This window comes from Athene cunicularia, assembly GCF_003259725.1.
Source record: "Athene cunicularia isolate RWA chromosome Z unlocalized genomic scaffold, athCun1 chrZ_part4, whole genome shotgun sequence".
Classification (NCBI taxonomy): domain Eukaryota; kingdom Metazoa; phylum Chordata; class Aves; order Strigiformes; family Strigidae; genus Athene; species Athene cunicularia.
Window position 1 is genome coordinate 4256404 of NW_020799145.1, and position 13620 is coordinate 4270023.

Below are 13620 nucleotides of genomic sequence, written 5' to 3' on the forward strand. Positions count from 1 at the left end.
GAAGTAAAGAAAGAAAAAAAGGAAGAAAGGAAGGAGGAAAAAAGAAAGCAAGAAAGAAAAAGCAAGACAGAAAATAAATAAATACATAATGAGACAGACAAACAAATGAATAAACTTTTGTACACTTCGTTTTCTGTACAGAGAAGCAGAGTCCACATATATTCTGACTGACAGTTCTGGTAAAATGCACTCCCATCATTTGAGGGTATAATTTTCTGAATGCAAAATATGGAGAACTATGTTACATGAAGAAAATACCGACCAGTTTCTGTTTTCATTCAAAAACTCACAGAGGACTAGTGAAGAAGGATTTCGGTTAAAATTACAGCATTATAGTTCCAGATTCTTGAATGAAAACGCAGAGTGGTAGATATTCTTCATATAATATAAAATGAAGATGCAAACAGTGGCAGATACTTTGCAGAAGCAGAACTGGGATGATTATAAGTCTTATGATAGCAAGATCTTTTCCAGGTGTCCAATATTTGCTGTAACATACAACTATTTTTTTTTTTTTTTTCTAATTGACTCACAATGTGGTAATGTTAAATGTGTTATTATTCTGTTGGTGTCCCCTCTTAAAAATGCTCCAATTGATTTCTTGCTGTTCTTGAAATGATGAACACCTGGTGGCATTCATGAAAGGTGCACGCAGCAAGATTTCGAAGACTATACAAACAAGCCAAACCGCAACATCATTGCAGGAATTATTTGAAAGTTACCATTTCTATGATTTTAGGGGGAGTGAGGTGGGGTGGGAAAAATGTTTTGCTATAAAAGCATTCCATCTGTTCTCTGGTAAATACCTTAACACTTGCATAGCTTCTCTTCAGTGAAACGATCAAGATTTAATCTGATTCTTCTGCTTTTACTCTTTTTAAAAAGTTATATGAAGAAACTCAGTTAAAATGCCTTTTTTACTTTTGATTCTACCTATCTCAAACTCTTACCATAGTAGCACAATGCCCTAGTGTTCTTTCTTCTTAAGTCAAAAGGTGTGATGCAGCTTCCAAGAAGTATCTTCATCTACATTTCCTTTTCCTAAAGTCTAGGGATCAGTGGAACTGTCCAGGGTCAAGCTTAATTTACCATTTTTCCACTTGCAAGTCAGTACTGGGCAGCACAACTTCATATTAATCTACTAAACCCACTAAAATATCTTTAATCCTATATCTGAGTATTTTGAATACTTATAGGAAAATAGAATGGTTTATTATTTATTATTAGTCTCATAATCATTCTGTCTTTCTTGTATCTTTCCAAACTCTACTAGACATCAGAAATCTTTCAAATTATGCAATGGTATTGAGATAGGTGGAAAAAATCTACAAAGGACAAATGAGATAACCTTATCATTTTCACTTGTAGAACTGCAAGACAGCACTGAGTCTGTGTGGATGGAGCATTATGGAGATTTAGAGGAGCTAGCACTTCAACCACAACCACACACTCCTTCAACAGATTTGGTTATAGAAAAGAACCTCTATTTTAACTTCATTAAACCAGAAATAAAACCATATGTATATTGCACAGTTGTGCTGTCACTTGAAAATGAACCTAGTGCAGACACACACAAAAAAAGCAATGAAACTTGTCTGCATATGTTACATTACTTTTCAGTGCTGGAAACACAAATCTTTCAGTTGCCTTCATCTTGATATATTATTGTCTACATTCACACAGATTGACAGATGCTTTGTCTTAGTTCATTATCATGGTAACTTTGTCCCCCCTTTTTTCCTCTTTTTTGGAATACATGAAGAGTTATTACTTTTCACTTCTCACCTGTCAGGTTTACTGCTCCATTTTAATGCAGCAAAGTGGGAAGAAAAGGTGAAATGTTAGTTGAACAGCAGCAAACAGGGTAAGCATGACAACAAGAGATGTAAGAAATGTTTACTTGCAGTAAAGATATATAACTACTAAATTAAGAAGTGACAGTTCATCAAAATATTTAATGCTTAGGAAACATAGAATAAATGGAGGACACAAGGTTAAGTCCAAAGTGAATCTTCTGCTGAAAAAATTACGTCTTTTAGACATTATCTGCAAAGTAGTGCCACCTCAAATTTTAGCCAGTGAGATAATGGAGAATGGGTGTTTAATTTGAGCATAGAAATAACGTTAACATCACACCGACAAATGACATCTCATTAAAATGTAGTTCCTTCTTATAATCTAGAGTGAAAAGAGAAGAGAGGAGGGACGAGAGGAAAGATGAAAGCCGAGGGCAGAAGAGAAAAGGAAGGAGAGAAAGGGAGAAGAACAGGGAGAGAAAGAAAATCTAAGAACAAGGTTGAATACATGAGATACATATGGCATACTAAATTAAAAATAAAACTAAAAACTTTTAAAACTATTTTACATAACCAGGTAATAAAATGGCAAGACATTTTTAACAATACCTTGGAAAGTAAGGTAAGCATAAATCTTTCCTCAGCAAAATATTACACACCTTTTTAGATTTAGAAGGGACGTCATATACTTGAGGTCTAGACTGATCTATACAGATAGGTAGTGATCTATGATCTATAAAGATCAGCTAAACAGGGAAAATAGCTTATTATCTCTCAACAGGTTTTCCTACAGACACACTAAATAAAATGTCTGTCTGTCTGTTGATTATAATAAATAGGTGTTCTATAAACTTTTAATAGCCTGCAGTCTGCAATGACCTGATTACTCACATATTATGAAAAAGAGTTTCTAGAACCCTTCGTCATCACTTAAGATTTCCCCATTTTCATTTCAGTGCTTTTTTGAACATCTGTTTTTTCCCTTAGAAGCATATTTCTTCTCATAGCTCAGGAATCAGCAGGTGGCCAGTAGGTCGAGGGAGGTCATTCTGCCCTTCTACTCCACACTGGTGAGACCTCACTTGGAGTACTGTGTCCAGCTCTGTAGTTCTCCTCACAGGAAAGACATGCACCTGTTGGAGTGGGTCTAGAGGAGGCTCACAAAAATAGTCAGAGTGCTGGAACACCTCTCCTATGAAGAAAGGCTGAGAGAGTTGGGGTTTTTCAGTCTCAAGAACTAATGGCTCCAGGGAGAACCTACTGTGGCCTTCCACACAGTGACACCCTCCCACCCCTGACCCCCCTCTTACTTAAAGGAGGCTTATTAAAAAGATGGGGACAGACTTTCTAGTAGGGCCTGTAGCAATAGAGCAAGGGGAAGTGCTTTTATACTAAAAGGGGTTTGATTCATACTAGATATAAGGAAGAGATTTTTTTATGAGGAGGGTGGTGAAACATTTGCCCAGTCTTCCCAGAGGTGGTAGATCCTTGGACGAGCCTCTGAGCAACTTGATCTAGTTGAAGATGTCACTGCTCCTTACAAGGGAGTAGGACTAGATAACCTTTAAAGGTCCCTTACAACCTGAACCATTCTATGATTCTGTGATTCCATGATTCAGAGTGCCAAAGTTCACTATGTTCAAGATTTAGACTTAGTTTCCTGTCTTCTGAACCAAATCAAAAAGCTGCACTTGATAAGAGCAAACAACACAAAGTCTGTCAAGATGTCTTTCATTTATTTCCCCTACAAATGGAAACCCACCTCAACAAAACAAACCTGACTGTAGAAAGGTCTAGAATGAGGAACATTTTGCTTTTCATCAGTGAAAGGCTAAAATCAGAGAACTTGTGATTACTTAAAAGCCAGGAGGAATAGCCACATAAAAAGATATGTTGAGAAAAAAAATGGTATGAAAGGATGCTTCATGGGGACATGCATTATCATTCTAGTTGGTCAGTTTCTGAGATACACCAAACAACTTTTAGAGCTCTTCAACATTCATTAGCTGGGTTCCCAATCATCTAAGTCCTGTGTAATTGAACATGTATCACACACTCAAAAGCGAGTTGAAAGGATTTATTGTAGGTTTGCCTAAGCTGCAGGTTGCAGAAAGGTACTGCTTGATCAAAACAACCTTGATATATAAATTGTGACTCAAATAGCCCTCATAATGGTTAGGCATTGCCTCTAGGGGAGATTTAGCCTGCACCATCTCTATATCTAGGTGTTTGCCTTTGAGATTTTGGATATAAATCTTACTATGCTGTATATTATACTCCATGTTTGAACTAGCAAAAAATTTATTTTCTTGAGGGCATAAATATGACCAAAAAGAAAGTGATGTTTGTTTTATTTACTTGGATCTCTAAATTTGACTGTTTAGATTTAAGTCCAATAGATTAAAGACGTGCTCCAAAATAACTGTCTCCCTTCACTATGACTGCAGGGTGGTATCACCGCTGCAATGACAGAGAACACTGAACTGGTCACCGGCTAATTCAGTTCCATTTGCAAAGACTTCAATGACAAACACACAGGAAATCAAGTGTAAGTCAGGGAAAAAAACCATTTTTCCTGTGAGGAGAGTTGAACACTAGAACAGGTTGCCCAGAGAAGCTGTGGAGTTTCTATTCTTGGATATAATAAAACTTGCCTGGACGTGCCTCTGAGCAACCTGCTGTAGCTGGCCACGCTCTCAGCAGGGCTGGGCCAGGGCAATCTCTAGAGGTGTGATCCTCTAGTTCTGTGAATCTGTGAGCTCTTCTGCACACAGTACATTAATCACCCTCAATTGTGTTGGATATCATATTGCAGCTGTATCCAATGACAATAAAATATACTCTTCAGTGTTTTCCCCATTTATTACTGTTAAGTAGCAAGCTGCAATGACTTTCTGGCTATATTCTAATATATAATCCAAAAATCTTTCTATGCAGTATCTTTGCTTTCAAATTTTAAGACGAGTAAATGCAGGGGAAATAACCTTTATAGAAACTGACAAACAAATATTAATTTGGGACAGTTAAATATGCTTCACACAAAACCACACAACTGATCCACTCTTTCTGAACAGTGTCTGTTTTAAAGGAAGGCAAGAATACTCCCCTTAAAATGATTCTTTTAGAAACTGCAGTCATCCTTTCTCTATGACTGAAATTAAAATGTAAAAGTAGTATTGAAAATCATGAGATTAGTGGTAAAGTCTGTTCATAAAAGTTTCTGTGGACAAAGGGAATTAAGCATAGCTGACCATTATCTGAATTACCACCCTTCACATATCGAAAGACATGGTCATTTCCCAGTTGTCTTATTTCCACTGCATATCCTCCAACATCATTCTCCTCTTTTTATTATTTTTCACATGTGTTTTCATGTATTAGGCAGATGTCTTCTATCCTTTGTTTTATTTCCTTATGCACTTATGCCCCAATCTAGAAATATACTTCAAGAATTTCTTGCATCCATTAATATTAACAATTTTCCTACTTTTTATTACATATTTTTTACCATGTTCAACTCCTGTAACCACAGTAATTCCCTTTAACACAGTTAAAAGTTAAATTTTAAAAAAATTTCACCGTTTTCTCAAATAACTATGCTAAATATCCTTCCTGTCTTGTCTAGTTATTGCTATTCTACAGACAGCAAAGCTATCAAATTCTAGGTGTTAGCTTGCATCCAGGTTGCATACTCTAGAAAAAAAATCCACTTATACATTACTTTTTTTACAGAAATGAAAAGTTCACAAAGGACCACAGACTGATCAAACTGCAATCATAATTTCTCAGAGGTAATTTGCCAAATCAGTGCAGTTTAACAATTTACAGCTTATAGCTGAAAATAGAAAAATAAATAAATACATATGGACATTTGCCTGAACAGTTCTCATACCAGCAGTAAATAATAGATGGAAAATGTGTCCCTTTGTTTCACTGAATGACAGCCTCTTCACACTACTGATGAACAAATTTTACCTGTTCATTTGTAGAATATGCCCATAATTTCTTTTGGTAATAGAATTGAAGACTGTTTTATGGTTCCATAAATGTAATCAATGCTTTATATGCCAGTGTTTGGATTTGTTTTGAGATAAGTTTTATTTTTAGTACTCCAAAACAATCAGAAGAAAGGAGTATTTCACTTTTAGAGTATCTCTAATAACAAGTTTTTGAAGTGACAGACATACATAAACAGAGGTTCACTGGTTGCTAATCAACTAGCCTGGCTGAGACAGTAGGCACTAATAGATACCTTCAAGAGACACAATATCTCTAAGCAATAGACCATGTATTATGCTGCTGTATGATTACAGCCCTAAAGATTGTTCTATAAACGTGTATCTGGAATCCAAAGCTAAGGTTAACCCTGGACTGTTTTTTTATGCTGAACAAAGAATTCTCTCTTCAAAACCTGAAGCCAGCTCTCTACATGCAACTTCAGAGGTATCTGACTGGAGACACTTAGGGTGGGAAGAGTATACAGGGTAGCAGAATTTAAGTATATGCAGGTGATAGCATCACTAATCAGCCGTTAGTTTTAGAAGACATACTCTATTTAATCAAATTATCCCTAGTGCATTCCCTTCCCCCAACAAGGTCACAGCATCTTTATAGTATTCCTCAATTATACTTTATCAATGTATTTCAATAAAGTATTAGTATAAGAACAAAATCAAAATGTTAAAATAAACTTTTTGAGTTTGATTCTTTGGTTTTGATTTAGTATCTTGACCCCTATGAACTCATTTACACTGTAAAAGGCTGATATGTATAAATTAAGGCATCATACACAGTTTTCATCTAGTATGCTGTAAGACAGAGGAAAGTCCTTTGTGTAATAGCAAACCTACATCTCAGTCATAGACAGTGAAAGAAGAATAAGTGAAGTTTGATCTCACTGCAAGATTAGCAGAAAACAGCTACTGGTGTTTCTTTAATCTTTCACTTCAGAGCTTCAAATTCATATAGATACACTGCCAAATTGAGGTCAACTGTCAAAAGTAAAACCTCAAATTACTTGAGTGGAGATGAAAATCACGTTTAACATCAAGCTGAATGCAACCCCTAATGTATTACTACTGTGCATTTAAAAGTAAGTTTTGAAAAGTCAAATGTGTGAATTCCATACATATTTATATGCAAGCATATATTTTCCTCACAAATGTATGCTAAGTGGAAAAAAACATTTAAATGCAGAAATGTTAATAGAGTGTCATCAGCAGAAAAATGTGCCCGCATACCTGTAATTATTGAAAACTTTCAGTCAATCTACAAAAATTTCTGCAGTGTTCTGAAAACCATTAATAAATATGGAAATATACCAAAGAATGACAGTTACTACTGTAGTACAAACAATATAGTGTGAAACATTATAAAAAGGCCAATATATCAGAAAGTTACACTCCTGGTAACAAAAGATAAACTTACCTTTTATAAAGAAGTATAGCAATGACAATACAGATGATAAACACCACTGCAAGAACTGGTCCGACAACCCAAATCAAGCCTTCTTCCTCATCTGTAATTGGTTGGGGATCAAGATCCATTGACACAACAGGATCAGAATATGGGCTGGTTGCATACATAGTCTATAAAATAAAATAAATCTTACTTAATGATAAAGGATTGCATTTAAAATATTAAGTAACCTAGATCTAAAATAAATCTATACAAGATAATGATGAATAGCAATGTGAAAATGATATTTTTCTTCAAATTAAGCAGCATGAAAACTTGTAAACTAAACAGTATGTTGTTATTAATATATTTATTTTGTACTCCACATATATCAGTGATCTGCGGACAAATGAGGTAACACTGTCCTTCACAGAACACTTTGTAACTTTAGCAGAGAATGAGAAAATAAAGCATTAGGAAACTGAGGAATATGACCCAATCAGTTCCTAATTTTTGTTTAGTTGGGGTTTTTTTTTAGTTTTATATTGGCTTAACAGTTTCTTCCTGAAAGATCTGAAAGGACAATTCTGAAAGTATGAGAGTACTATAGGTAAAAATAAAGGGGACCGAATGTAGGAATTTCCTAGGACAGGGTCCTATAGCAATAGTAGGGTGCATTTTGATCAACCAAAAACTGGCTGACAGAGTGTTCCTACTGAAGATGAAGAATGAAAAACCGAGGAAGCAACTGTAGAATAGGAAGGGAAACTAAATAATCTAAGTCTTACTTAGGGGTGGAACTAGAATTATGAACCAACAGAGGCTGTTGAAAATCTTTGCCTTATTGGATGGTGTAAAGCTACCTGGCCTTGGATAAGACCTGTGATAAGAAAACTGTAACATTTTTGATTCTGGTATTGACCTGAGATGTCTGATCTATGGCTGAGTGCAAAGTTGAAGTTACAGACAGGAGAGGTTGAGGAACCAGCCTGCTAAAATTAGATCATATAAAGAACACTGAGCTACAGTAAAGTCAGAAGCAGAGAATGGTTTGTACTTATTTCTTGTCTTTGCTGGAGTGTCTCCACCAGTGCTAAACTAGGATCTGAACTACAGTTCTTTCAAAGGACTTGATTCAGCAGTAGATCAGGAATGCCAGCTAAAATAGAATAAGGTAACTAGCAGAACAGATTAGTTTTCATTTACCATGTTTGCACTATACTCTGAAAGATGTCCTAAGCCAGGACAAGGGTTATCAAAAGAGACATGCTTATTTACACTTCATTTGGCCTTGTTTTGGGTCTGGGCTGCACAGTGTTTGGGTTTAAGGTTAACAATGGGATTAGGACCAGCAAAGATCAGGCACTTACTATAGCTGGTACTGAGTACCCATGCCAACAACATTCAGTTATGTTATACTCTTTTACTAAACCTGGCACCAAACGTTTTAAAATTGGGGAGTCTACATACAGAGGATACAGAGGAATAATGAGGGATAACAGAATGAATGCTTTACTACTTCTTCTCCAATAAATAGGATTTGGTTTTAATTTTCAACCTGCCTGTATTAATGACTAATTTAAACTCATTTATTATTTTGCCAATTTATTTTTCATTTCCTCTAGATAACTTGCTTAACATATTTATAGACTGTAATCATAAGCTCTCTTAGCTTCCATTTTACTGTTAGACAAATCCAGACCTCCCACGTCCTCTTGTAATGCAAATTCTCCATTTTCCCAATCAACAAAGAAATTTTTTGATCTCTGAATGAGAAAACTTATGGAAAAAGTACTTTTGAGTATCGGGAAAAATATCCCTTGCAAGTTACAACTCATAAACCAGTAGAATCTACAGTCCTAGAAGAAAACCAGCTCTTAAAAGGAGTTACACTAGAGCATTGGGAGTTGAAGGTCATTCGCCCTTACAAACTCTTCTGTCTCTGTGACGACCTCATGCTACTTAATCACGGATGTTTCAGATGTCATGCTAAACCAGTTATTTTCCACATTGGAAGTTTAGTAAAGCCTTTCAGAATCTTCAGCAGTAGGCCCCTGGATACATTTTGCAATACCAGACTTCTCAGCTGAAAATTTACTATCCTATTTATTTCTGCTTTTTCAGCCCAATTTCTCTCTAACAATAATAACCTTAGGGTTATATGAAATGACCAATGCCGTAATTAATAGAGAAAAATAAATAAGAAATTGTACTTTGTATTAAAAAAGATCAATTTTAGTAGAGGCAATTTCTGACACACAGATTTTTGACCATTTAACTTTATAGCCAAAACCTGTCTACATTCTCCACTTTGAACCTGTCCTGGTTCAGCTAGGATAGGGTTAAGTTTCTCCAGATGGGTTATTCATACCATGAAGACAGTCAGGTCCGGTGTTTGAACACGGGAAGCTTTCCTTTGTGACTTTTGTCACGGGAAGCACGTGTGGCAGGCTGAGTGTGTTCACCGCGGTATTTCTCTGTCTATCTTTTGTCTTGTTTATTGTTATTACTGTTTATTGTTGTTATTGGTGCTATTGTTGTTCAGCTTGTTATTTATTACACTGTTGTATTAAATTTCTCCTTATTTTGACCCCGGGATTTGTGCCCTACTCGGTCCAAGGGTGGGTGAGGGACAACAGCAACGTGGTTTCCAGTCCTGGCAGGGCTTAAACCACCTCAGAACCTTTCCGGTGCAGCACCTTCATAATACTCTGTCTATGCAGGCACTGTCAAAAAGTAAAAGGGGAACTTTTGATTTATGTTAGAGCTTCCAGGTAGCACTTAAATTGTTTTCACATGAAGCTATGTAGCCGGAAGTATTCAAATTGAAGCTACTTCACAGTGTTTAAGAAGGCAAATTCTACTGACCTCAAGAAATCAATTGTAAGGTTACACACTGGAAGCCTTTGACTAGAATTCAGTTTATTGGTGTAGTAGTTTCAAACGGTTGAGCCAGAAAATGTACTTGTCAGGTTTAGATACCAATTAGAAAATTACCATATTACACACCGTATGTAAAACTGTTAATGCATATTGTAACTTCCTTCAACACTCCTATTTCTGTCTTTTTTTAATTTTTTTTTTTTTTTACTATATTACATGCAGTAGATTTTCTTAAGTATAAAGGGACATAAATACAACACGAATTACATGAAGAGGAATGACAGCTCATTATTTAGCTCACCTGAGGAATGGTCCTTATTACTGAACTATTTTCTATCTGACTAACAATTCACGAATGAAGTTGTTAGGGAACAGTGGTAACTAAAGAGTCTAGCTGTGCATGTCTCTGATTCAACAGATCTTTCCAAAGCAAGAGAGGAATTCTCTTTTAAATACATTGAGAAAGATGCTGCTCTGAAGATCGTCCCTCAGAATCTGTGTCAGTGATCTCAAATACAAGAGCACATAATTTGCAAAGGATTACAACATATCTAATAAAAGGTGACCCTTAAGTTTCAGTTATACACCAAAGTATTCAAGCAAAATATAAAATTTCAGGAAATTGATTGGAACTAATCAAGGAAACACTCACTTTAGAGATTCTCTGATATATATTGTAAAAAAAAAAAGCTTTTTGGAGGTGAAATAAACATTGAAAAATGTATTCATGACTGTGGAAAGGTAATTTGGGAATTGAGAAATATTAACTAACTTACAGATTCTGAGTGCTCCATTACAGCCAACACAAAGAAGACATATTCTTGACCACTCTGCAGCTGCTTATTCTCAAAGCCACCATAATGCTTCTTATCCCCCAATGTGAACTCAGTAGGAAGAACTTCAAAGTGAGCTGCAATATATGGCTTTAATTCAACTTCCCTCGCAAGGCGAATGCTTCTGCGTTTCCTAGCTATCTCCTTAAGCAGCTTTAGAACGAAGCAAGGGGAAAGAGAGAGAGACAGAGAGAGACAGAGAGACAGAAAGCAAGAACAGAAAGATAACTGTAAACAATTTTCATGTAACTTATTGACAATGTAATGAGAAAATTTAATACATGACCAGGAACTACAAAAATACAATTTATCCACATTTCACAGGGCATATCACTATCGCTAAATTAGTTCTTGCAAAATCCTGAAATTTCTTGTCATCCTGGTTAAGATAAGATACTAGGTAGCAATTGCACTGCCCAGACTACAAACATGAAACAATTGGATCAATTTTCATTGTCTGAAATTGTTGTCTCTGGAGGGGAAAAAAAGTTAATAAAGCAATATAAATTCTCTAAAGACATATATATACAGACATCATATTAAACCTCATATATGTGTGTGTATATATATATATATATATATATATATATATATATATATATATATATAAAAGTCAGTCATAGAATAGAATCATAAAATAATTTACATTGGAAAAGATCCTTAAGATCACTGAGTCCAACTCTAAGCCTAACACTGCCATGTCCACCACTAAACCATGTCTTTAAGTGCCATGGCTTTTAAATACCCCCAAGGATGGTGCCTCAACCGCTTCCCTGGCAGCCTGTTCCAATGCTTGACAACCCTTTTGGTAAAGAAATTATTCCTAACATTCAATCTAAACCTCCCCTGGTGCAACTTGAGGCTGTTTTATCTCATCCTATCACTTGTTACTTGGTTAAAGAGGTTCATCCCCAGCTCTCTGCAACCTCCTTTCAAGGAGTTGTAGAGAGCAATAAGGTCTCCCCTCAGCCTCCTTTTCTCCAGACTAAACATCCCCAGTTCCCTCAGTCATTTCTTGTAGGACTTGTGCTCAAGACCCTGCACCAGCTTCACTGCTCTGCTTTGGAGGCGCTCCAGCATCTCAATGTCTGTCTTGTAGTGAGTGGCCCAAAATGGAACACAGTAGTCGAGGTGCAACCTCACCAAAGCTGACTTCAAAGAGATAGTAACTTCCCTAATGCATAATAATATTTTCTCCCTCCCTATGAATATGCAAGATACTTTCTTATGTCCTGTTTGATACAACAAAACTTACTAAGTCATATGACGTATTTAAAACCCAGGAATAAAAAATACAAAATTAAAAAAAATATATTTTGGAAAATCAATTTATACTAACTCTTTTTAACTTTTTCTGGTAACTCTGAAATACAAACAGCTCAATACTAAGTAGGTATGAATAGCAGTTTGTTGTTTGTTCTCTAACATGATGACTAACAAGCACTCTGGCAAAATTTGTGAACATCTCAGTCATGGAAAAGAGTGCTTTCCAACATACTTCACGAATACTAAATGAAGTTCAGAAGAGTTTATGGAGTGATTTGTAAACATGTCTTCTATCCCAAACCTGAAATTTACTGCCATTTTATTTGTTCAAAAGCACCAAAAGTTGTGTTTCTCATGTTTTGTACAACACTACACAATAAATTGATGATAGGAATCAGTAACAGGACCTATGAATCCTAAGACAACTTTTCTACTGCTCAAAATATTATCTACCACACCCTCACACACAATCCACACTTCAGATTTTTAACTATTTACTTTCAAAATGTATGTACTCATTTCATAAAATACTTCTTATGATAAACAAAGATTAAATTTATACCAGCGCATTTCCAACAAGATTAGATGCTAGGCTCAAACTTGTAAAACATACACTAACTAATGAAGGAATTTAAGCTTATCTGGTATAATCCATTGATGAATTACTTATTAAATCAGACAAGTACTTATTCAATTTCCCTTATCACTTTTGATATACTGGCATTCAACAAATATTAATCTGATTTGATTACAAGAAACCTGAATATTTCCTGGGTGATAAGTGATGACTCCTAAGGCCTCTTTTCAGTGGCTCTCATCTTTAACTTATGAAACCTTCAATGTTTTGTAATGTCAGACTGCATTCGTAAATTTTTCCAAGGTCACACAGCTGTTTTAGGCTTTTCAGAACACAAATAGAACTAACACAATAGATTATCACAATCTTCTTTGTTGGGAGGAGGAGATAGAGTCAGACAGAGATCAATAAAAAAAGAGATTAAAATCTAATCGTCAACATATATTTTAATTTTAAAGAACATGTTTAGTCATGGAAGCTCTCTTTTTCTTCAGTCTCTTCTTCACTGTTATGCGTCAGCTTAACTAGCACAATTTCTTGCCTTCCCCACATGGGATCTTGCATTTTGCAATTACACAATTAACAATTCCAATGCATGTTAACCAATCTACTATTCATTCTGCTACTGAGACAGAATATTTTAATACTGATTACTTTAACATCATTTCTCACTGATGTATTTCAAACACAGGCTACAGATAAACATGGAAGCAACCTGTACCACTTGGATCCAAACTTCTTTAGCATTGAGGGTGTTTGGACATTACCTCTTCAAAGACCTACACAGTCAACTCCTTTCCAGCTCTAAGATGATCTCTGTTGAGATTTTACATTCATTGAACTCTTATCAGTTTCCATGCTCCAATAC

The 13620-nt window shown here is 35.6% G+C and overlaps 1 protein-coding gene across 39 annotated transcripts in view; it reads right to left on the reverse strand.

The window, feature by feature from the left end:
• Nucleotides 1–13620, reverse strand: part of PTPRD (protein tyrosine phosphatase, receptor type D) — a 468274-nt gene that overhangs the window by 85435 nt on the left and 369219 nt on the right. For 21 of the 39 annotated variants that reach the window (XM_026866869.1, XM_026866833.1, XM_026866835.1 and 18 more), the window contains 3 exons: nt 10853–11062; nt 7224–7384; nt 1786–1800 (listed from right to left, as the gene is read on the reverse strand). In XM_026866869.1, coding sequence (XP_026722670.1) covers nt 1786–1800; nt 7224–7384; nt 10853–11062 — 386 coding nt within the window. The remainder of the gene's footprint in view (nt 1–1785; nt 1801–7223; nt 7385–10852; nt 11063–13620) is intronic. The other 18 variants (XM_026866870.1, XM_026866871.1, XM_026866857.1 and 15 more) reach the window with 2 other exon arrangements.